We start from the raw sequence: 25,053 nt of genomic DNA on the forward strand, positions 1-25,053 counted from the left end.
TATATATGATGTATTTTCTGGAAACACTGTCTTAGGGCTTTCTGAAAGTTAAAACAGTGAAGAATTCCTAATTATCCTATGAAACAGCTCAAAAACAAATAGAAAAGGAAGACATAAATAGATGTATCTATGGTGGCTTTAAGGCCATTTACAATACCTCTTTCAAATATATAACAAAACTAAAGATTTAGTTCATAAGATGAAGCTTACCTCTTGCTTCCCAGGAAAGGTAGTGCGGACTGGGAGCCCAGAGAGTTTATGCAATTGGCATCCTTGGAGGGGTTCAAGCCCCGGGTAGACAATGGAGCAGCTGAGCGGATCTAATGTTGGTAATCAACTCAAGTTGAAAGTTGTACAAGAGACCTCCAGAGGTCTCTTTTAAGTGATACTTGTATGGTGTTTTGATTCAGATAAGTGAAAGATCCCATAGGATCTTATTTCTACATCTCTGAGTTCACATGATTTTACCTTGGTAACTGTTGCTAGATCGGACAATCGTATATATCTGAAGCTTTGGCATCTGGGGGGTCATAAGTATGATCCGCATAAAGAATAGCACAGAAGACTTTGGAAAGGCTGATTTGGTTTTATTAGTGTTATGGTTATTTCTTCAAAGCAGCTGAGTGAAGGTGGATTGGTGGTGGGCCGAGCTTGCGTTATGTAAGGAAAAGTAGATGAATGAAGCTTAAGACATAACTAAAAAACTCAACGAGAAAATATTTTTTATGCAACAATCTCAGTTCTTTTGAAGCGACAGTGTTTTGATATAAGGCTATTTTCAGGACCAAGAAAATATCTCATTCTATATAAATGCACATGTAAACACACATACATATAAATATGAAACAGTGTAACCTGCATAAATGGAAAGATGTTATCTAGAGCTTCATTTGCAAAGCAAAATCACACTGAACTTGTCTTCATTAGAATATATTCATGGAGACAAGAAGCACACACACAATCTATATGTCTACATTTAGTAGGTTAAAATTTAGACAGGTCAGGCTTTTATCCTTATTAAGAAGCATTCTGGCTACAGGGAACACGCTCTTGTGCTTTATCAGGTAACAAATATTCATGAATTTCTGAAGATTACATTTACTGAAATTTCTCATTAGAAGAGTTTCTGCAAAGAAAAGCATTTCTGATACCAAATAGTGTTAAGCCATTTAATTCCATGAGAGCGAAGCAAAGTCTTACGGATTCAAGATTGAGGCTTGAAACAAGTATGATCATAGAAAAGATCAGAGAATTGAAGGAAATATTAATGTATATGCTTTATGACATGCAGCATTTCTTTTAAAAATAGTAACGGCTCTAAAATCCAAAGCTTGCCTGCTACAGCAGTTACGGCTTCAGTCCAGCTTGTTCTCCTATTCCAGGTCATGCTGAATGAGATGGGAGACTTTCTGACACACGAACCGCAGCAGCCCTGCAATAATTAGCAAGGCCTAGGGACCATTCTATCATACCCTAAGATATGGTCCTAAAGGACTGTTTCTATAAAAATTACTGTAAAGAAAGAGAGGACTTCAGTGCTGTCTCAGGTTCACTTCTTTTCCTGTCTTACTGCCTTTAAAGGAGGTGGTTTGGGACCGAGCTTCACCATTTTGTATTAAATAAGAATTCCTTTCCCCTGGGGCATTCTCAGATACATCCTGAGGTTTTAAATAAAAATCAGGTTTGTTTCTTGAGCATGGAATTATGGAGAACTGAATTTACATAATGACAGATTTCGCACACAATAGGAGATTTTGGACTGTGTTTCTTATACAGAAGTACATCCTTTAGCTCTGGCAATTATTTAACTTCTTGATTTGGATAGTGGTGACACTTAATCTCACTTCTAAAAGTACTATCAGATGTTGCTTTTGCAGATATTAAAAGAAAACTTCAGTTCAGACTCATCAATTTCTTTCACTTTAATTATAGTTCTTGACAACCTGAGTTGCAGATGAGTAACACACACACAGAAACACTCGCAGACAAGAAGACATACCCTCAAGGGAAACCATTACAGGTTTTCCCAGCCTGAGCAGATTCAATTGGAAATACTGAACGAAACAGCTTACAACAAAGTATTTATTAAAACTCACACTAGGATGTATTTCCATTAAGTGTAGGAGGTCATAATAGCCTTTAGGAAGAGTTCAAACTGAGTGAGGAAGGTTAAAATTTCCCCTGTATCTTTACCCTCTGAAATATTTTCTTCCACATTTGGAACATATTATTATTATTACTATTACTGTTATTATTTCTGAACCTCATAGGAGCAAAGGAAAAATATGTTTGTTCTCACATCACATCGTTAATCTTACACAACTGATAAGCAGTTGCATCAACAAAAAGCGTTTGTTTTGTATAATGTGTTCAAGACATTGGTATGGAGTCAAAACATAAAACTACCCAGTGTCAGAAAAATCAATCCTAACACTTTACATATTCTCAAATGCTTTCTTTTAACATCGATTCTTTCTGATTTTGCTAACGCATCATCAAAATACCTTGTGAACTCAGTTGCCAGGTAGGTAATATTATCACTAGAAAATGAGATGCAACATACAAGTGATTTGTCCTAAATCTCATTGAAGACCAAATTAGAACTTTATAAAACTGGATTAGAGCATCAATATCCCATTCAAAAAACTGCAGAAACATTTTCATCCTTTTTTTTTTTTTTACATGCAACGTTCCCATCGTCAAAAAATTAGAGAAGTTACAGCTTTACTCAGTCTCAGATGGGATGTTACGTATTTCATCATTACTTAGCTATGACAGATAATGAACAAAAAAGATTTTTCTATTCACCCCTCAAGCTGATCCACTACAGCAACAGGATATCTCCAGGTCAGAGGCGTGTCTGTGTTAAGGTCTCGAACTTTTATATGAGTCAGCATGGCATTTTTCCATGGCCTTTTCAAGCTGTTGTTTCAGTTTCTTAAAATATATAAAATTTTAACTTCTGTAGGTATACCAGTAGTACGTATCATGTTTCTGCACGGTTGGTACTCCTCAGCTTTTCACTGTCTTGCTGTATTCAAACTTTATAGACAGCAGCCACTGGTACCTTAGTGGTACCTGCCCATTCCCCATCATCTGTCCATCTTTTTCAGTAAGAAAGCAAGCACTTTGGTGTTTTTCCAACAGCTTTTCGATGTCAAACTGAACATGAACCCTTTTTTTAACTTGATGTCTAGTGCCTGGGTGCAAGTAATTAAATCATGACTTGTGTTCACATAGTTTTCTTATGCTGTTAGGCTTAACTTACGTCCCTTAAGAAAATATTTTAGAGTCTTAAAGTCTTCGCTTACTCTCTCTTTGCATTTCCATGCAATCATTTAATTGATCTTAGTTGTATTCCTTGGAACACTTGAACGATTCCTCTCCTTTCTTGAATGTATATAATTTTTTTAAAATGTTTTCAGTTAGGTATATTCTTTTTCTGCTTTTGTTCACTGTTTAGGCAAGTAATGTGTTCGAGTGTATGTTGACAAACCAGTCTTATCTTTTCTGCTCCTCCCTTAGTTTTCTCTTTATCAACTACAGATATCATACTAAGGAGGTCAAAACAAGATTTCAGATTTGAGCAGTGCTAACCCCAAAATACCATCTGGGATATTATCTGCCACCTAATCTATTGAACTGTTTATATCGCATTATCATGATGGAATCTACCATATTTCTCCATACTTCTCATCTTGTGTTATTAGTGGAGAATTTTCTTGGCTATACTGTCTTCTGGAATTTAATCGTGCTACTTCCATGAGTTTCTATTCCAATAAAAGACAATTTGTTTCTTTTTAGGAGATCTTAGAACTCCTACTACAAGTGTAATATTTCTCATATTTAAGGATATGTCATCTGAACATCCTTCTCTTTATCAGAATGAGCAAGCTTGCTTAGGCTTCATAAGGTCTGGTAGTCACAGGAGTTTGAAATATATTCCTACTTTATTTGGCAAAAACAACTGTGGTGCAATAGTCAAGTCATAGGTTACCTAAGTTATGAATTAATGAATTCTACTTGGTACTTTTTACCATAAAAGCCTTTAAAAGTTCAATTTATCTTTTCTCTTTGGCAGACTAGTAGACATACATGTTAATGAGGAGTAGATGCAATACAGGGTACCAGAGGTGTTTGTCCTCCTCTCTGTCTTCATACATGCAAATAGTTTGAAATCAAGGTGATTGATCTCAATCTGATGAGAGATCAGACAGACATGTATTTAATTCAATTAGGAACTGAAATTCACAGCACTATCATCACTTTGCATTACTCAGATGCAGCCTAGTTTTGCATTGTGTTCCTGAAGTTATATATTAACAGTCACAATAGTTCTTCATTTAGTCAAGTGGACTAGCCCATTCGTTGAGTTTTTAAATTCTCAAATATACTGGTTTAAAGTAGCATCTGCAGATCCTACAGCATTACATTATGACAAAAGTTTTGAAGGTTAAGAAGAAAAATACTTGACTTCTGTTGTTAGGTGAAGTGACTGGTACTAGACATTAGTCACACACTTTCTTTTTTCAATAGAAGGAAAGGAGAGAAAAACAAAGAGCACACAAACAGAGCAAGGAATACACATTAATCATTACGAAGACTGAAAAAATAATCATGATTACAATTTACATGATCCTTGTAGCAACAAAAAGCCTAAGGGAAAACGTCAATATTAACTCTGTGTGCTTATAATGCATACTCTTAAAAGAGATTTAAAGAGCATTCATTTTTTCCTCTTCCAAAAGGCAGGATCTTACGCTAGCACTCTTTACTGGCACTGAATAGTCCCCCATTCTCTGAGCAGTTTTATTTAATGGAGTTACATTTAGCAGCATATACTATTTTTTTTTTTCAATTTTAGCATACAGCTAGGTTATTAAGAAAATCCCAGTGGCTAATATAAGCAATTATGTTTACTTTCGAACCTGCTTTTCCAGAACTTGGATGATAAAGATGGCATTTACAGTAAATTAGAATGAATATCCCATTTTAAGCCCTCCAGTTTCAGTTCTTGGGAATTTGTTTGGGGAAAAAAAAAAAAGAGCTTCAGCCTGTAAGGTTGTCATTGTCTAAAAATGTACAGTCTTTAAAAGCATCACCTCTTCGCAAATTTGTTGATATTTTCTGGAACTTTGAAGTGTGCTCTGTAAATAAATGTATGCCCAGAATTTTTATACTTCCCTCACTTGTTCTTTCAGCACAGTTTGTCATTTCTCATTTTCAATGCAAGAAAAACATAATTCTTTCCTGACCTCCTCCATATAGTGCTATAGGTGACCTACCCTCTGGCTCACTCTATTCAAGGATCAGCCCAGAGGTCTGGACCTTGTAATGTTTATTCAGCACTGGTGGATGCAAGTGTAATTCCAGTTTTAGACACTGGAATTTCAGCTGCTTGCATCAGTGTTTATATTTTTGTGCAGTTTGGCTGTTCAAAACCATACACAAAATAATGCTACTTGGAAGTCTATCAAATTCATGCCCGATCTGATGTCAGTCACCTTTTACTGGGGATAGAGCTTTCTATCCTCTCTGGTTTTCATGAAAAGGTACCAAAATTTATCCCCTTTCCCAATCAGCAAACCCTGCGGGGCTTGCCTGCTTAACCTGTGCTATGGGAGCAAGTGAGAGGAACCACCAGACAGCGGGGTTACTCATCGTGGAAGAGTCCCTGTTTCCTTGACCAAGCATAGCTCCTTCAGCACACGTTTTCCTCTCTCCTCACCTCTACGCTACGGCACAATATTTCTCTTGCTCTCTCTCTCACTATCTCTTTTCTGTATCTCTCGGAAATCAGACTGGAGTTCAGAGCACTTTCACTACCTTTTATGAGGTAGAGTGTGATGTCATAGATGGGGGCAGGGCTAGTCAACTTTCTACCCACCCACCCACCTGTGCTGAGGGAGCTACGCTTGAGACCGGAAGCAGTGACTCCTCGACGGTGAGTAACCTCCTGTCTCATCTCTATCTTTAACTCTCTCTATAGATCTGGGGGTGGAGGGAAAAGACATGAGAATGGGAGATTTTGTTGTTAGCTTTTTTTTTTTCCTTTTAATTAACCATAGGGCTCACAGAATGAATTGCATGTGTTGTGTTTTAGTCACCTGGGAAAAAATAATTTCCTTCCTGTTCTAAATCCTAGAGTTAACGTCATCTATAAAGCAATGATCATGTTTCTTTGCAGAGGTGGTTAAACTGATCCTTCAATGTTTATCTTGCATTGTGAAAAGGCAGACTCTGGTCCCCTTGAACTCGATTGTTAAACTGCCATTAATTGAATTACAGGAGCGCTGGGCCCCCATTTTTCTAAAGTCCTTTAGATTAAAAATAGATGGTGTTATTTATATATTTATCATTGTTAACTGTGGATAACGCCTGTTGATACAGGACAAGATTTTTGTTTTCTATATTTTCTGTTACTGTTTTTATTTGCTTTATCCAGAATGTTTATGAAGTCATGTATTGGCAATAGGCCAATTATATATTTCGTAGATTATATAAAATTCAAAAGTAAATTGTGGAAGATGTGAAATTAAGCAGGGAATCAAATCCCAGGAGGTGTAACTGAGATTTAACCTTTGAAATTGTAAATCAAAGCATTTGATTTTTTTCTGTGATAAGAATTTGAGATGGGCAGGGATATTGCTAACTGAATTTCTTGGTGTTTTTCTTGTGTCACCACCTATACATTACTGTTTCACTTTAAAACACTGTCATGTTACCTATTTCCCTTGGCCCCAAGTATTGCTACTTCACTGTTTTAATATCCCTCAGCATTTTAAAAAAGACAAGATGGACTACGAAGATCTTCCTTTCGTGTTCTGCCTCTTGGGTATCTATTAAAACTGTCAAGATGTCAGAACTCTCATACTAAAGCGCAGAAGAAGGATCATATGAAGGTTTTGACCCCTAGGGATACCGCAAATCTTGCTGTTCTTGTTCATTTAAAGCTCTCTACCAGCTCTGTGTGGGGTCTTGTCATATCTCAGTGAAAGACACTAAAAGGCAGCAATGCATACTTTATAAATCAAGGGCAAAGAGAGTGCAATCACAGCCTTTTCAGCAGAGGTGGTCCATAGGCTGATTGATGAAGTACTTCTATTTTCAGGTGACTAGGTGGCTTTGAGGAATTGGGTATAGGATGCAGAGCCTTCCATCTTCTGGTCACTGGCACGTAGTTGGGATTGGTCAGTAGTGATGGATAGGTATTCCTCCCTGATGACTCAGTGATGCTCTTTGTATTGATGCACAGGAGATCCGAATAAAATTCTGGGAGGACGAAAGTCTTGTTTACAAAGCTACCAAAACTTTCACTAATGACTCTTTCCCTTCCTGTCAGAGAGAAAAATAAGGAAAAAGAATATAAAGATTGGCTCCCTGACAGGTGGTAGCTTTTCCAGCTTTGAATAATGTGTGCAAGGAGTTTTACAACTACTGCTTATTCCTTTAGTGAACCAAACAGTGAAGTCCCAAATCTTCCTTTGCAAAGCCAAGAACTCATCTGGCAAATTTAGCTTCCCCAGCAAGCTTTGGTCTTTAAAGTAGGAAGGGAAAAGCAGGTTAGTCAATCTCTAATGCTTCACTGGGAAAACTTTGTAGAAATTGCTGCTGTTAAAGAGGGTTTGAGGATGTTCTTTTCAGAGGTAAATGCTTTGGTATAAAATTTAATTTAGATCCTAAACACGCCTTTTGCTGATGAGTTTATAAATTGTTTTTGCACATAATTATATTTGCATAATGCAGAAGACTTTAATTTTTTTTGCACAGAATAGGTAAAACGTAAGGACCAACTGCACAGTGCCCCTAATCGCACTTCAATGATATGAAAGCATTTTGGTGGCATAGAGAGGGAAATTCTTTTTAAAAGTCATATAAGGATTGGGACCAGGAAGTCAGAACTGGTATCATTCAGTAATTAAGGAGAATTAGATATACCGATCCGCACTTAAGGAGATATTATGGAACAGAGATGTCAGTGGATTACTGTAAATCCAGAGAAATTTGCTCTCTAAATTTATCTTTTAAGATGAGCAAATTAGCAGTTGACTGACTTATGTATAAGGAGGAGTTTGTAGAAGAATGATATTCAAAATGACATAAAGTGTTGTGATAATTAACCTGGAATCTGCCTGTGCCAAATCTAATAAATTTTTGTCCATGCAACCCCAGGATGTGGGTTTGCCTGAGTAACCTACCATTGGGAGAATGAATAGCCTAATTTTACATTTAGTGAGCTAATTCCCCTGATAAATTATTTTACTGGCAGCTATGATTAAAAAAATAAAATATATTAAAATGTCTAAAATGCACAGATTCCTGTATTTTACAGCTTTGGCTTAAATGTGTATTCAGTCAATTGTGATGTTTGTTTTAACTGTATTTATTTACATGTACATAAAGTAAAGTAAAATATAATAAGGCCTAGATTTCAGCTGATTTTATTTAGTGTGTAATATGAAAGTTTTGAAAGCAAATATCTGACTAACTTGTTCCAATATATGCTAATTTAAATGAGTTAAATATTCACAAGTATTTTGCAAACTGAAAGTTACTTTACGATAAGGCGTTCTTAAAAATTGTGTTGGTTTATGTCGGCAAACACATTGTGTATTACTGACTCGAAGCAAAGTCAGGAACTAGTATATTTATACCTATATATTTAAGCAGGCCGGCATTTAAATTACAGATTTGTTCCTCACTCATGCTGGCAAGGTGTGAGCAATACTTTAATGATGTAAGGTCATATATAAGGATGAAATATTTTTTCTGTATGATTAAGATAGCTATGTAAAATTCCCATATTTTCTGTATTTGCCAGGCTGATTTCTCTTACAATTTGAATTAAAACTTTGTGGGTTGGTTCTTACCTTCTTCTTTTTCTATATGAGAAGTGAGGGAGAGCTGTGAAATGCACCATCTGTTCGCAAACCGTGTCAGCTGGCAGATAGATGCTCATCACCCTGCCCTCTCTTACTGCAGTTTTAGGCTGGTATAACACCACTGACTCAAAACGAATTACTTTTGATTTATTCTTGTTTAAGCAAAAGAAGTCACAATGATGGTGCACAGCATTCTAGAGGACTGTTTGTGTTGATTTAAATCGTAATCCTTTTAAACTTTGACCTCAGCTCATTTGAATTGTCAACAAAAATGCTCAATAGCACTTGGACTGAGTTAGAGTGGTTGGAGGAAACTAGGACTGCATTAACACCCCGGACTTTCTGTTTCCGGGACAGTTTCATCTCAAAGATATTAAACATAATTTTGTTCAATCATAATCCTTTGGATTGTTATCAATCCCATCTGAGCGTCTGAAAGCAAAGACAATGTAAAACTGGAAACAAGCAAATATTGTCATTATTTCCCTTCTGCTAATGAGAATACTGAGCCACACTCAAGGCAGAAAAGATCTGTAGAACCATGATGAGTTTCAAACACTATATCCTTCTCCAAGACTCGGATAATTTTCAAGACCAGCATTTCTCTGTCTTCCCTTCTATATTCCATTTTGCATTCTGGATGGCCAAATAACAATTAAAAAAATAAAAACAGGAGAAAGAGTTCACTGTAGTTAAGAAGTACAATTTGAAAATGATAGAGTTGGAAAGAAATCTTGCAGTTAATAGGGGGAGGCCATCCCACTCACGTTGTTCAAAAGATGAGAGTAGGTCTATGGTGTAATGAAAACTGAATATTTTATTATTCAGAAAGATTTTACTTGAATTATGAAGAGCTTTTGACTATTATCTCCATTGCTATGCAGAGAGTGATTCATCTAGCCAAGTGTAAACATCTGCATCTGAGATGTTCACTCCAGGCCTCCTTTGATGGAGATCAGTAGGCATTTCTAGAGAGCAGATCTTGTTGTTTCAGGTAGATACTGACAACTGGTTAGATTAGTAACATCTTAAAAAAATGACAGAGGCTTGGGCAAGTGAATTAAACCATGTATTCAGACAAGCACAGAGGCAGGGGGTTTAGCCTTGGGGGTCTTTTGAGGGTATATATTCATACATAAGAGATGTAAACTTTCTGTGAACTTAGCTGCTGCAGAAAGGAAACTGCCTATTTTTATTTTTTTCTGGACAGCAATATTTAAATTCTTTTGTAAGGAACATTTATCTTATAAAGTAGCTCTCTTGGGGCCCCAATCTCATTAATTTCTGTGGGTTGGAGAGATTGAAATGTTTTGTAGTATGTGCTTTTTCCCCCATCTGACACTTTTGGGAATCAGAAGAATTAAGGAACACAATCTCAAAAATATTCATGATGTTTGTTTGAATTCTTGGACTACTGGGTCAAATCCAAGGACAATTTTTTGCAGATGTTGAGCATCTCTGCCCAGATTCACTGTACCGTCTTTAGGATTCTAACGCAATTTAATATATCTAAGTATAATAAAAAAGGTGGGGTACTCTGGCCCATCTCCATAGAAAATGAACCCATGAAATATCTCAAGTGCTCCATGGTTCCTGGTCTTCTCCACCAAGCACAGGAGGAGCCTGGAATGCCTTGGTTCAGCACCTAGAATTAGGTAGGATGAGCGCAGGATAAGACTTCATTTATAGAAGAAATGGAAACTCTGAAAACCTCACCTAGGTCACCGCACACGTCGTCTCAATGGTTTTTATGAGCAGCCCTATTTTTCGTGCCCACGTTCTTTGAGAAATTGTTCAATTACGGACATCTGAAAAAATGCTTCTGGGGGTTCTAGTGCACCAGGTATGAATAGTTCTTGGATCCTGACTAATACGAACAGGCATTCAGTCACAATTTTTCTGATGCCGAGTAAGTGCAGACAAGTCTATAGATAATCATGACTAACGTACGATATTTAAATTAGGTAAGAGCTTTATAAGAAAAGAGCCAGCGCAAATGCTTTTTCATTTCACCATTCTTGTAAATAACAGCTGAGTTTATACCTTCATCTCCTTTACATAAATTCTGGATTAGAGGGAAGATTTGGAGATGTGGTTGAATTAATTTGTTTTTGTGTAGAGAAGATTGTCCTGAGGTGAAAAGCACAGAAACCATTTGGGTTATGTGAATCATTGAGGCTATAAGTACTTCTGCATTTGTTGTTCAGGGAAAATGCTATCTAAAGTACTGAATTGCAAAACAAAACAGAGACCAAGTAAATTAGGATTTCTTAACACGAATATTTTCTGAAGAGAGTAGTACAGGACTTAACTAACTTGAGTGAACTATTAAATATTTTTTCCTCCCTTCTACAGCTATGCAGTTTTTCCCTTTGGATAAGACATTTGCTTTTGTAACAGTGAAAATGACATCGCCAACATCATCTACACGACTCTCTTAGATACATTTGCATGTATACAGAAGAGAGGCTGAGGGACATATTGTTGTCTACAACTACCTAGCAAGAGGATCTAGAAGAGCCAGATACAGACTTGTCAGAGGTACATAGTGACAGGAAAAGGGCAACAGACACAAGTTTTAACATGGGAAATACCGATTAGATATAAGGAATAACAGTTTTACCTCAAGGGTAGTGAAATTCAAGTGCAGGGTGGACATCTCTAGTCCAGAGATGTGGGAGACTATCCATCCTTGGACATGCTCTGAAGTTGAGCAAAATCCTGAAAAACTTCATCTAATTCAATTTGTTTCAAACAGGGCATTGGACTAGATGACTATTTGCATAATAAAATGTGAGTAATAAATGAGCCTTTACAATTCACAGCAAGATTTTACTCATTCCACTTTATTCTTAATTTGCTGTCGTCTTTGCTTGTTCTTTCCTTGTGAACTGCAACAGCCTTTACAATTGTTTCTGTTTTGTTCTGTTTTCATTTGTTTGCAGTCTTCAGTAATTCTACCTGTTTGGCTGTTTTTCAATAACATCTAGTGTTAGCTAAAGTTAAAAATGTAACAAACGATTGCATTCACAAATTTTATATTCAGTAATTGACCAGGGAAAAAAAACTTCTAGTAAGGAACATTACTAGAATTACTGAATCTTATTTAACCATTGATTGAATTGGTCAAACAAATAGAACAGTTAATTGTGAATAATGCATTTGGAATAAAATGCTAGAATTTCCTTTGCCAATAATTTGCCATATATTATGAGGTTAGCTCTGTCAATGCTGGGAGTTTTCTGAAAAGCTGAAGTGGGTCTGTCTCTTGAAGACCACTGTGGAGATTTAATTTCGTTTCTTTATTTCATTGCATACTGTTGTAAAGTCCTAGAAAGTGCTCAGGGAATCAAACGGAGAAAGGAATGTTTTCACTGATTGGGCTGAGTAACACCCTCAGCTCCAAGGAAGTAAAAGCCTTTTAGCACCTCAGAAGTGATCGATATCTTGAATGAGCAAGCCCTTTATCGGCTTCTGTGAGACGTAAAATATACATGAACAGCAGCAGGCAAGTGTTAGGAAGCAAGGAACAATTGCCCTGATACTATTTTCCATTCTACAAGAGGATTTTGTTTTATTCATTTTGACTCTGTTTGATGCATTGTTTCCAAGCCCTTTCCTGAGAAAAGCCAGCTATGCCCATAGAGCAGCTATCTTCAAAGTGTCTCTGTGATGACCTGGGCAAGTGTAACTTTAGAGATATGAAGCTAGCTGAAGGAGCAAATTTGCCTCGAAATGTGACAGATCCTCACAGTTGAAGACACAGAGATAACTCGTATACAGATACCGTTCTGACACTTTTACAAATTAAAAAAGAAGTTGGGAAAATAACACATTTCTCAGCACTGCAGTCTGAAATCCTGCATTATGCTGCTTTTCTTTTTGTTTTCATTGTGACAAAATCAGGACGAATAGTAGGAGATAACACATTCTCATGTAAAGAATATAGTGTTTCTATGCTTTATTGATTTTCTTTTATCTAAAGTCTCCTGCATTTTATCAATTTCCAACCAACCAGACATGATTTGGACTCCCTTCAGGTAAGACTGTAAGAAAGACATGCTTTTCCTGTTATTATACCAGTTCTCTAGATAAAGAACAAAAGGTTTGCTTCCAAAACTCAATTTGAAAAAGCACTGGTTTATTTTGGGCTTTTAAAAATCATATCTATCTTCAAATTACATACAAGTCAGAACTCAAGTCAGGAGGAGGGAGGTCCGTAGCACAGAGTAGTTAGACATCCTATATGTCTTCTTTCAGATTTAACTGCCATTGGATATGAAAGTGGAAATTTGTACTGAGATGCTTTTGACAGAGTCCTGTCTGCGCTTTTCACTCTGTGACGTCAGGTTGAGACAATGCTGTATATTGCGTAGAATTCTGGCATATGAATCTCTGTGTAAAATGGTATATACAGTCCTGGCGATACACAGACTACTTACGTAAAGTTTTGATTAATGACTTTTTTTTATTGGTCCTGATACTGAACTTCGACAGACTTCTTACTCTAATTTTCTTCAATAACCCTCCTGGCAATATCAAACAATCTTAGTTATAGTTTGAGTTAGCCTATCCTGTCAAATATAGTTTGGACTTGATCTTTGTTGCAGACTTTTTGTCTTCTCCTTGAAGATTAGGTAGGAGCCTATCTTCAAATCAGTCATACGTATTGGAGTGCGTCCAGAGGAGGCCACGGAGATGATGCGAGGGCTGGAGCACCTCTGCTATGGAGACAGGCTGAGAGAGTTGGGGTTGTTCAGCCTGGAGAAGAGAAGGCTCCGGGGAGACCTTAGAGCCCCTTCCAGTCCCTACAGGGGCTCCAGGAAAGCTGGAGAGGGGCTGGTGACAAGGGCAGGGAGTGACAGGCCAAGGGGAATGGCCTGAAGCTGCAGGAGGGCAGATGGAGATGAGATGTGAGGCAGAAATCCTTCCCTGTGAGGGTGCTGAGGCCCTGGCCCAGGTTGCCCCGAGAAGCTGTGGCTGCCCCTGGCTCCCTGGCAGTGTTCAAGGCCAGGTTGGATGGGGCTTTGGGCAACCTGGGCTAGTGGAGGGTGTCCCTGCCCATGGCAGGGGGGTGGAACTAGATGGGCTTTGAGGTCCCTTCCAATCCAAACCATTCTAGGAGCCTATGATACAAAAGTCTTTTTCCCATTAATCACACAAAAATTCAGATCAAACCATTCCACAGGATAGAATGATTTTAAAGTCGTAAATGTGATTGTACTAATTTTGCTGTAATTAATAATGCAACTGTGGTGCCATTAAAGAATCATTTTTTTGTCCATGACATTCCATCATAGGCACCATCCTCCAGTCATTAATTCTATGTAGAATGAGGCAGATATAGAAGAAGAAAACCTTGAGCTGTCATGGCAGAAGACTCATTCACGTGTTTGTCAATTGTGGATTGATGTAGAAAGTGTTTCTTTCTCTACATTACCTTAGCAAAGAAAATGTGTAGTATATGTGACCATAGTGCTGGCAAAGTTGTGGGGTGAAATCCTGTTCCCATCTACAAAACTCCTTTGACTTCATTGACTGAGGATTTCTTCCTTGGTCTGTGGAATTGTTCCAGATGTTTGGGCAAATTTTTGGGGCAGTGTTGTAGCATGAAAATGACTGATAAAGCAAGCTGATTAAAAAAATTCAATGCTATATACAATTTCTTGTCCTTACAGTGTTTCTGGTGTATGATTTTCTTTTCATTTTTTTCCTGCTGTGCAGTTGCAGATAATGAGCAGAAGAAAAAGAAGTGATTCTGAGAAATTTTTCATTATGGGTCAAAATATTTTCCCTGATTAAACTCTGAAAAGAATGCAACAATATATTAACTTAAATATTGAGGAAATAACCTACATTACGTTTTTACAAGAAAAAAATGTAAATTTTGTGTTATTGCAGTAATGTCACATTGGATAAATAATTTATTGACTGTAAATACAATTGAAGAATAGAAAATCTTTAATATCTATAAAAAATTCCAAAATATATTTTGCACCTTTGGACCTGCCAGATGGAGAGAATTTAGTAATAGTATTTCACGAAAAGAATTGGATAATGTTAACTTTTAGTTGTTTCCAATTGTCCTATATTTGATTTCACCATTTCAATTGTTAAAATACGAGCTTTCATGCTAGCTCATTAGGACAAACACTGACAATATGGAACATCAGACATTGATATAAAAATATCATTTTAATAATGTCTAAATCAGAAGGGCATTCAGTGATTTCCACCAGTACAACAAATCATATGTAAAACTGGATGGAATAAAGTCCAAGTGTCTGAGCCCTGCCTAAAACTCAGTCTACGTATCTCATCAGGATTTACAGTTGGGTACTTCACTATGTTACTAGATGACCCAGTAAGCAATTTCAGTGCGTACATAACTTATTAGAGCTGGCTGGACGGCAGAGTTGGAGATGTCTGATATCTCTAGTGGTGTACTATGCTCTTGGGCCAAAACCAACTGGATTCAGTATCCTTCAGACTATAACCTGGGAGTGAGGATTTTTGCAAGGTTTCTTGTTAAAGATCCATCCACTTGTAGCTGGTGATGAGGGGAGAAGAGAGGACAAAGCAAAGATGGGTAAATAGGCAATTGATCATGACATTGAAGCTCAAGTTTCAGTCTCTCAACTGAGAAGGCAAAAAAATACTATTTTTCCTCAAAAAAAGAAATATGTGTAAGCTTTCTGGCACCCACTATGAAATTTAAGTACAGTCTCCGCTAGCTGAGCATTTCTGAGTTACTGCATGACTTACTATTTTGGATGCTGATCCAGAAACAAAAGTTATGCAGGGCTCCTGGTGTTTCAGTGAAGTAGCCTTTATGTATTGCTACAAAAAAAAAATGGGTTTTTTGGTAGGACTTTCAGATACATTTGAGGGCATTTAGGTGGTATTCCTTAACTTTACAGGGTTAGTATTCTTATTTTATCATAAAATCAGATTACTTCTTCAAACCTCTTCATTTAGTGAATGAAGTATAAACTCACCCCCACCTCCAATTTTAGTGATATCCAGTGGTGAACTGTATTTTATGATTATATTTATATCTACATATTGCTTTTAGTTTCATATTAAATTTTCTCCTCAAAGCAAATGAATTGGGATATCATTGTTTCTTTTACCTTTTTTCTTTTAACATAGCCTGGGATAAGTAAATCAACTGTATAAATGCATCTCTACAAATCCTCTGCATTGTGTCTGTTTGACATCCTTTATTGGGAATGCCAGTATTGGGAGTATTTTTATATGCTTATGCATTTTCAAACTGGCATAAAGCAGTTGGTAACCTATTGACCTTGTAAATTAAATGGGTGTTTGAAAATGGCAACGGTCCAGAGAAGACAGAAGATACCCATAGTCCTTGGTACACTTTCTGTTGGCCTAGGAGATGGCAGCCTTTCTTAAATACAACCAAATGGTCTTGAGAATCCCTGTGGGTTTCTTACCTGTAACTAGAAATGCAGATGAGGACAGTTATTCAGTGGACTGGCTGCCTATAAAACAGAACTGCCCCCAGAATAAATTAAATATCCAACATGTATAAGGGGATATGTTAATTGCATTCAAATGTGAAAATAAACAGCTAGGAAAAGAGGAGTAGAATACTATTTTCTCTACGTAGCCACAGATCCCTTTTTAACACCATTGTAACCACATTACATTCCAAATAATGACATTTTGTTTGTTATAGAATTTCAAATAGGTAGGATAGTTTTCTCACAATGGACCAATATCTAGCAAAAACCTTACGCACGTTTTCAAGTAAATGACTGAAATACGGCTTCAGACATTGTGTAGCAGTGCTGATAAATAGCAGATGTCTCCTACCATAGGGATGAGTGCATCTGAATAGCAAATAGGCCATTCTTGCATTGGCTGCCACTAATAGTATCATGTTTTATGCATGAAATGTGAGACATAAGTATTATGAATAAGATCTTTTTCTTACATATATCTTACATACATATGTAGGACTGGATTTACTATTAAGCGCAGCTGAGAGGAAAATGTTCTGTTGCATAAGAATATGATCTGGAACAATGGTATTCCTGGTTCACCCTCCAGATCCATAATTGCTTCACGTAAATTCAGTTGCTCTAGAGGCAAGTTACTTGACTTTTGGTTTGAGGTAACAGCAGCTGTACCTGTTCACGAAAGTTTGAACTTGCTTTGAAAAGGAGGAGAAGCAGGGAATGCTCCCAGAATTCACAGCTAGCCTTAAGAGCTTGGCAATGCATAAACTACTCGCTGAAGGCAGACAAATCAAGTCTTAGCCAAGAGTATTCAAAGGGTTACAGGTTCTTTTTCAACATGTTAAATAAATGACGATTGCTCCTCCTGGTCTGTACAAAGTAAGCCAGACTGAACTCAATAATCAATAATTACTAATAGTAATTTTTTGTATTTTTACATTTCAAGGTCAATATGGGCCATTGTTATCATCTAAGCTGTCTTCCTACGTAATTGATGCATAGGCTCCCTGAATTAAAGTGCATTAAAAATGTCCAATGGTTACATTTAAACTAGAATGTACATATTAAGCAAAAACATCCAATATTGATTTCACATTTTCTAGAGACAGAATCGCTATCTTTCATGAGTTCTTGTGGTTAATTAATATCATTGCTAAAAATTTTCAGCTAATTAATAACTAAGATGACCTGCTTCACCTTTCAGCCATTAAGTTCTGTTATATCTTTGTCTAATCTGTTGAACTTGAAATATTATCAGCTCTCTGTTACTATGTGCTTGCTAAGTTCAATCAACTCATTTTTTAATCATTCACATTATTAATGGCAAAAACAGAGCTGACTGCATGTTTCCCATAAAAGATGTTTTTTTTATTCTTGAGGTTCTTTAAATTCTTTCCAGTTCCCCAGTGTTGTTCTTGCATTGAGAAGAGGACTCAGTATTCCATAACTGTGGACGCACAAAAACTGAATGTGATAATTTAATGTATTTCAACATATTTCATCAGTGTCCTCCTTTTTTTATACTCAAGGAGTGATTGCCTAGGATCCTGCGTAGGACAAAGTTCCTTACTGTATAAGTAGGTATCATCTGCGATAAAGCTGGCCAAACTGAAATCTACATTTCTGACTTTTACCAGCTTATTAGATATCAATCACATGCCCTCTCTATGACTTACCACTTTCCCAATTCTTATGTTATCTGCAAACTTTCATTAGTTAAGTTATTTTTTTCCAAGTTTTTAACAGAAATATTAATATTGTAAAGCTGACAAATGGTTTCTCCAAGAGCCCACTGCAAAAGTCACCGTTTAGCAATGATTTTTTTTTTTTTTGTATATATATATTTTTGGAAACTTAGCTATTAGAGGATGTGGAATCATTCTGAATGTGCCTTGTTAATTTTGTATCAGCTGAGTTTTTAATCAAACTGTCATGTAGTACCAAACAAAACACCTTGCAAAGGTTCAGTTATATCAACAGAATTATTTTAAGCCATCCAAAGTTTAATCACATCAAAATATGATGTAAGTTACTTTGAAAATATTTTTACCCACAAAACCTTTTGGTTACTGTTAACCATATTTCTTTCCACCCTTTATTTATGCAGTGTGTCATAGACATTGCATCATTTTATTTGGGACTGCTGTCAGCTGAACTGGCCTATAATTTCACAGGTCATTCTATTTGCCCTGCTCAAATATTTCCAGACTAGGAACTATCTACAATTCTTTTGATGTCTTCCCTCACTTTTCAAGGTTTATTAAAATCAACAATAATGATATAGAACATTCTTAAACAACCAGCTCTTTTAAAATCACCTATACTATATCCTTGCTCACTGGAAATAGTTTTTTCCTCTATTTTCCCTACTGTTTATAGTATATTTCTGACTATAAATATGAAGAAATCTCTGGAAATTAAATTTTCTCCTTTCTGAAAACTGTGGTATAACTCTTCCCCATTACAGTGGTGTGACAATGCAGGGAGAACATCTCATTTTATTTGCTTTACTATTAAGGAGAAAAACCCAGTTTTATTCTTTCCTGCTTCTTCAGCTATTTTGGTATCGTAATTGCTGGTTATTTTACTTAGATTATGTGTATATGTAAAAGCAAGAAATGTTAATTGTCACAAGATTCTGGAAAATTCTGCATATAGCGCAGGAAAAATGCAGCACAGCTTATAAGGAGATCAAAAACTCCTCAAAGCCCTATGCATTTTTTGGTGAAGAAAACCCTGAAATTATCTTCTTGGCAGATAATAGGCTCTGCTGCTCCAGTGTTCTACCCTTGCATTCACTAATTACAATATAAGCTTGTAGCAAAATCTTTTTTTAATTTTTTTCTTAATGATTTATGCCTTCCCTGGGTAGATGGCAGTTTTAACCTGGATAAGTGTCCGGCTCCAGTGCAGTGATTCTTAGTTTCTGTATGGATTTTGAATTTTCACCAGCATTCTCTGTTCTTGGGGTTATATGGGCCAATAACCTAAATTTATCTCTTATGTTTAAGAGGGCTTTTTTTCCTAAATGGAAGGAAATGTATTTGTAGAGATCTAAGTAGCTGAACATTATTACTTTGTGTAGCAAGTCAAAGGCTCTGTTAGCTGTTACCACGGAAAGCTATCGTCATATTCATAATTCCCTAACCATTGCTAGGGAGTGAAGTTTGCCTTCTGTACTGTGCAATAATTTCCTAGTGGTACTTTTATTTGAAATGTTAATTTTCCTTCTTTTTTCTTCTTTTTTTTTTTTTTTATTAACATTATCTGTTTGGAAAAGTGCATATGTTTCCGTGCCCAGATTTTGTAAGGAATTAACGCACTAAGGGCTTGATTCACTGCTGCCTCGTTCCACTTTTATGCCACTGTAGCTCTGCTGATTACAAAGCACAGCTTAAAACTGAAGTAACGCGGTGGTGTAGTAAGATCTAAATGTTAATTGAAATGATGTTCATTCAGTTTAATTCTTCTTTACTGAGCCATAAGACAAGCAAGGAGCTGGAGGCAATAAGAAAATCACTGGAAGTGCTTAGGTAGCCAATTTGGATACATGGGATGGCTACCAGCAGATTTTGGAGAACACTCATAGCCTAATACTGTTATGGGGTTTTTATGTCTCTTTTCTGATTCCAAGAATTGAAAGCATTTTACAATATGAATGGATATTAAGGGCAAGGACTAAGTATCTGCATGTTAAAATGTGATTAATAATGGTGAAAATTGAGAGCTCTTATCTACTGTAACTGCAGATTGAAACTAAAGGTACTTAAAGTGGCATCAAAATATATAACGTGGTTTTCTACAAGGCATCATTGCAACCCGCATCCAGTCTTGCAGTACATGTTTCTGCACAGCTTTATTGATATACTCCATAAAATTACTAATGTGTTTAAAGACGTAGATTGCATCCTTTGTATGATTTTAAGCATCTAATTTAGGTGCCTCCTCATTTCAAAATGCTTCCTTTAATCATTCTGTTCCTTAATATATGTCCCATCTAAAATAGCTACCAGAATTCTTTTCATAAAGAAATGCTGGAAAATGTGAGGCTATTAGAAACCTTCAACAAAAAAGAATTCATTCAGGAATGTGCAATATGGGCTTGATCCAGTCAGTTTATCTACATTGATTATGAAGTAAACACTATTTGATGGTATCACTTATATTCAGTATCAATCCTCCAGTGTTTCAAAAAGAATCATTTAACAATGAATAATGCTTGATTGTAGATCTCTGCAGTAAATTAAATATCCTAATTTAATAGAGTATGATCTGTTATTTGCCAACAAACATACAGATTGCCTTATAAATCATGCAGTAGTGTGGTTATAGAATAACACTATACTGAATTATATTTCATTACTCCCTATTGAACAGTCATGTTTCTTCTATATAATGTAATTTTCCATCTTTTAACTTAGTTTCTATTACTAATAGAAAATACAAATTAGTCCTGAGGAAAAATATTTACTGGGGGCAGGCAATTAACTATGCATTCCAGGGAATGACACCAAGTACGTGAAAATCATTAAAATGCTTTTTTGTTTTTCACCTCACTGTATGTAGCTGTTTATGTATTTAATGAATCATAATGAGTATAAGACTACAGCTGAGGAAATAAAAAATAATAGGTAAGTCTCCAGATTAATGTCGTTCTAGACACAGGCTTTCTGTAATGTTTGTTCTCGTTCACATCAGCCACTGACACTTCAGAAAGAGGTTTCTTCTGAATTCTTCTTCTGTTAATGATTCAAAACACTTGAGGTGAAGTATAATATGGTTTTTGTTACTGCCTTATGAGTATTTATCCTGGTTACCTTGCTTAACATTTATGTTAAGGAAACATATATGTTCCCAAAATATGGAGCAGGAAAGATTTGAAGGGAGACAAGACTTCTATACTAATTGAATAGTAGCTAAGAACTTACTGAGCAAGTGGGGTGGCATTCAAGAGTAATAATATTACATCCAAAATTGTTCCTACAAACTGGACTTTTGAAAAATTTGGCCAGGTATACGTACTTGATTTCAGAGTATGATGGAAGCTTGTTGACTGGAAGTCCCAATGGTTTGACGTTCAACAAGTTCTTAAGGCCTCTTACATCCAAAGGACCCAGGAACCTCAGGCAGACTCTTGCATGGGAGAAACGCAAAGGTATACGTACAAAAAGCCTGCTAATCATAAAGTAAGACTCCTTGTGAACATAACTAGCTCAAATATTACAGTAGCTACAAAAACCTGCAGTTAACTGTTTCATCTTTTTATTTCTTTAGGGGTTTCAAAAATCTTTCATCTTTTCAGATGGAATTCTCTAACAAGCTCAGCACTGGCCTCACACTGTTCCTGTAGACATCATTGGGGGTGTTATTCTGGGCTTGATAGGAATAATTAGAACAAACTTGAACACTTGGAAAAATCCTTGTTGACATGTTTTGTGGTATCTGACATGTAAAAGTAAAATTTTAAAGGTTTATGTGAGAAGGCATCAGGTTTTTGTGAAGAAAGAGGCAACTTCTTCACCTATAGAAAAAGAATCAACAACAAAAAAATAGCCAACACAAGCTTTTCCTTTGAATTTAAAAAAAAAAAAAATTAATGTGAGGTACCACAGTCTTACCTTTACAGTTCAGTACATGATGTTGCTGGTGCTTGTTACTACAAGCTACTTGATTAATCCTGAGGGAGAGGATTCATTTCATCTTTAAGGAGATCAGAGAGTATCCAGGCTTCAGTCAGGAAATGGTCCAGTGATCCAGTCCTGGAGTAACCTTGCTGTATTTCATTTTCTTTTCTATTTATAGCTGGACAGTGCCACTTCTCTCATCCAGGCAGCTAAAAATCTGATGAACGCTGTGGTCCTTACAGTGAAAGCATCGTATGTGGCTTCTACTAAATATCAGAAGGTCTATGGTACTGCTGCAGTGAACTCACCAGTTGTATCTTGGAAGATGAAGGCCCCTGAGAAGAAACCTCTAGTAAAGAGAGAAAAACCAGAAGAATATCAGACAAGAGTGAGAAGAGGGTCCCAGAAGAAACATATTTCCCCTGTACAGGCCTTAAGTGAATTTAAAGCTATGGATTCATTCTAAACCACTAAGCTTTATCAGGAGGGTTTTATATTCTTTTTGTATGCATACCTGCCGACTTGTATGCGTCTGGCATGGGGTGGGGGGAAGCAGTGTCAATTTGCATGCGACCTGGGACTCTACTGAAGTAACTAACTTTCTGCAATGCCAAAATTTAGGGCATTCTCTTCTGATGTTAAATGGACTTATTCCAAGCTTACTTTTTAAACTAAACTCTAGCATTAAATTGGCCAAAGAATTTGCATCACAGGGGTACATGTGGATTAACTAATAAATTCAAGTCTAAACCCAGAAATTTTTATGCATGCAAGAAACATTAGGTTGGCAGGTATATTAAGTGACAAAAAATGGAATTGTAATGGTAGACCATAAAGCTTGTATTGCTTCTGTTCCAGTGCAAAAATGTACTAGCCAATATGCTTAAATGTGTGGCCCAATAATTAAATGATATAACTTTTAAGTCATCTTCATTATAGTATGTGAATTTTTAAAACCGATACAAACTAATTAATCTTAAAAATGCTTCTTTTAAACCATATTTTGTTCTTTATATTCTAGTAGTGTTACGATTGCTCACATTTCGATTAATCCCATTGATATGACCAGAGGTTTACTTTTGCCAATTGAATTCCTTATGGTGGAGTATGAAGCACAATATGGTGATTGACATTGCCTTTTATATTATGATTATTATTATGATTATTATTATTATAATATTAGTAATAGAAGACCTGGTGGTGGAATGTTTAGAGACACGGAAACTGACAGTGTGAGAATTTAGAGGCAAATATGTAGGTGTAGCTTGGATTACAGGTATCTGACATACCATTGTAACCACTAACTCAATAAACTCATTTAACCTTGGAATCCTCAATATGGCTCGTCTCTTTTAATGCGCAGATATCTCCTGCATCAAAGTTGATCTAGACAGTGATTAATTTTGCCTCATGCTTCCTCTTTTCCTTTTTTCTTTTTTTTTTTTAAGGAAAGACAACATTACATTGATTTTCTAATTTTTTATAACAAGGATAGCCAAACATGATCAGTGGGTCAAAACCAGAGTTTAAATCTGAGACAGATTTAAACCTCAATACATATGAGACGTACGTGTCAAGTGTGGGATGAAATTATTTGTTTGAATACAACACCTCAGAAACAGCATAAAGATAATTCAATTTATTAAACTTATAAAATGGATATCTCAGAACCTTGGAAATCATCTGTTGTGCCACACTGTGTAGACCTGTATAAAAACCACTGCACAGAGAAATGCAGTATCTACTTTTATTCCATTTTGGTCCCAACAGTTGGCTCAACTACTGAGACTGTATTATTGTTATAAAAAGGTCTTGGTATATATGAAAATAAAACAATGAGCATGTATTTATTTTTCTTATAATTAAATACGAACAAGAGAACATTCACGACCTCATAAGGGATTTGAAACACTGTGATAAACAGTGAGGTTCACCATAAGTGATGTGTAGGTCCCTTACAGAGTTTTTTGAGAGATGTTTGGATGCTCGTCTCAGATATGCTGATTATTCCTCAGAATAGCAACATACCAAATTTTGTTCTGTTGCCCTCCTACACAGTCTTTATAAAGAAATGTACTCTCAGAGGCCTTTTAGGAAATTACTATTTTTGCTTTGTTTAGTTGTACTGTATAATAAAAAGGTTCTCCAATCAGAACTGGTGAGTGTGCATGTGATCAAAACACATTAGAAGATGTAGGCAAGTCCTTGAAGAGCTTTTGCTATAACACCCTGTAGTCTGGCATAGGCTGGCACTACTTGTGGTACCAATAAGTTACCTAAAAGTAATTGGGATCTTTACAAATGAAGTTACAGAGACAAAAGATGGATGCTGAGTTTAAAGAAAAAAATGCAAATAACGGACAAATAAAAATGGCCCAGTATGGTCATGAAAAAAGAAAATAGTCAACTGGCCGCACATAAGTGTCTTAGCAATTCCTCAGAAATGTTTTGGTCTAAAACTGTGATGGATTAACTGAACGGTTGTTTTAAAATTATATTGTTGCTGTAAGGCACATCTCAAATTAGAGATGTTTAGAAGAAAGCATACAGACAATGAGATCTATGAACATGTCTTGTAGAGTCTCCCCTGATTAAGGGTCCATGGCTAAAGAGGAAGACTGTAATAAAAGGAATCCGTTATCAGTTACTCAGTAAAATAGTGATGGTGTCTGCAAAATGATAAGGAAAATTAGAGTCTGTGAAGGTAAACCCCAGAATGATATTGGGTAACTTAGTTCACTTGGATTATTTGCTTTTTGAAGGAACCCATCTATGATTGATAAAAGAAAAGTAATGCACATGAAAATAAGAACAAAAAAACCTCAAAACAACAAAACCCAGAACATCCCAGTTCAGTGCTCAGGTCATATAGTAAAGCCAATAGAACGTTATGATCAATGAGAAGAGGTTTAATAGAGACAGAGGAAAATACTGGATGATACTATACATCAAGGATGTGCCTATGTTTGAATATTTCACAAGGTTTTTATCGACTCATCTGAAAGAAGAAATGGTATAAGATAGAAATGCACATGGAAACGTGAGAAGGATTACTGAGTCTGG

General features: G+C 36.2%; 1 protein-coding gene across 4 annotated transcripts in view; it reads left to right on the top strand.

The window, feature by feature from the left end:
- CTNNA2 (catenin alpha 2) overlaps positions 1–23,312 on the top strand; it is a 539,666-nt gene extending 516,354 nt beyond the window's left edge. For all 4 annotated transcript variants that reach the window (XM_054824266.1, XM_054824262.1, XM_054824263.1 and 1 more), the window contains 2 exons: positions 5,801–5,944; positions 22,169–23,312. In XM_054824266.1, coding sequence (XP_054680241.1) covers positions 5,801–5,944; positions 22,169–22,456 — 432 coding nt within the window. In that variant the 3' untranslated portion in view covers positions 22,457–23,312. The remainder of the gene's footprint in view (positions 1–5,800; positions 5,945–22,168) is intronic.
- Positions 23,313–25,053: the final 1,741 nt, after the last annotated feature.

The sequence above is a fragment of the Grus americana genome, chromosome 4, assembly GCF_028858705.1.
Source record: "Grus americana isolate bGruAme1 chromosome 4, bGruAme1.mat, whole genome shotgun sequence".
In the NCBI taxonomy this organism is placed as follows: domain Eukaryota; kingdom Metazoa; phylum Chordata; class Aves; order Gruiformes; family Gruidae; genus Grus; species Grus americana.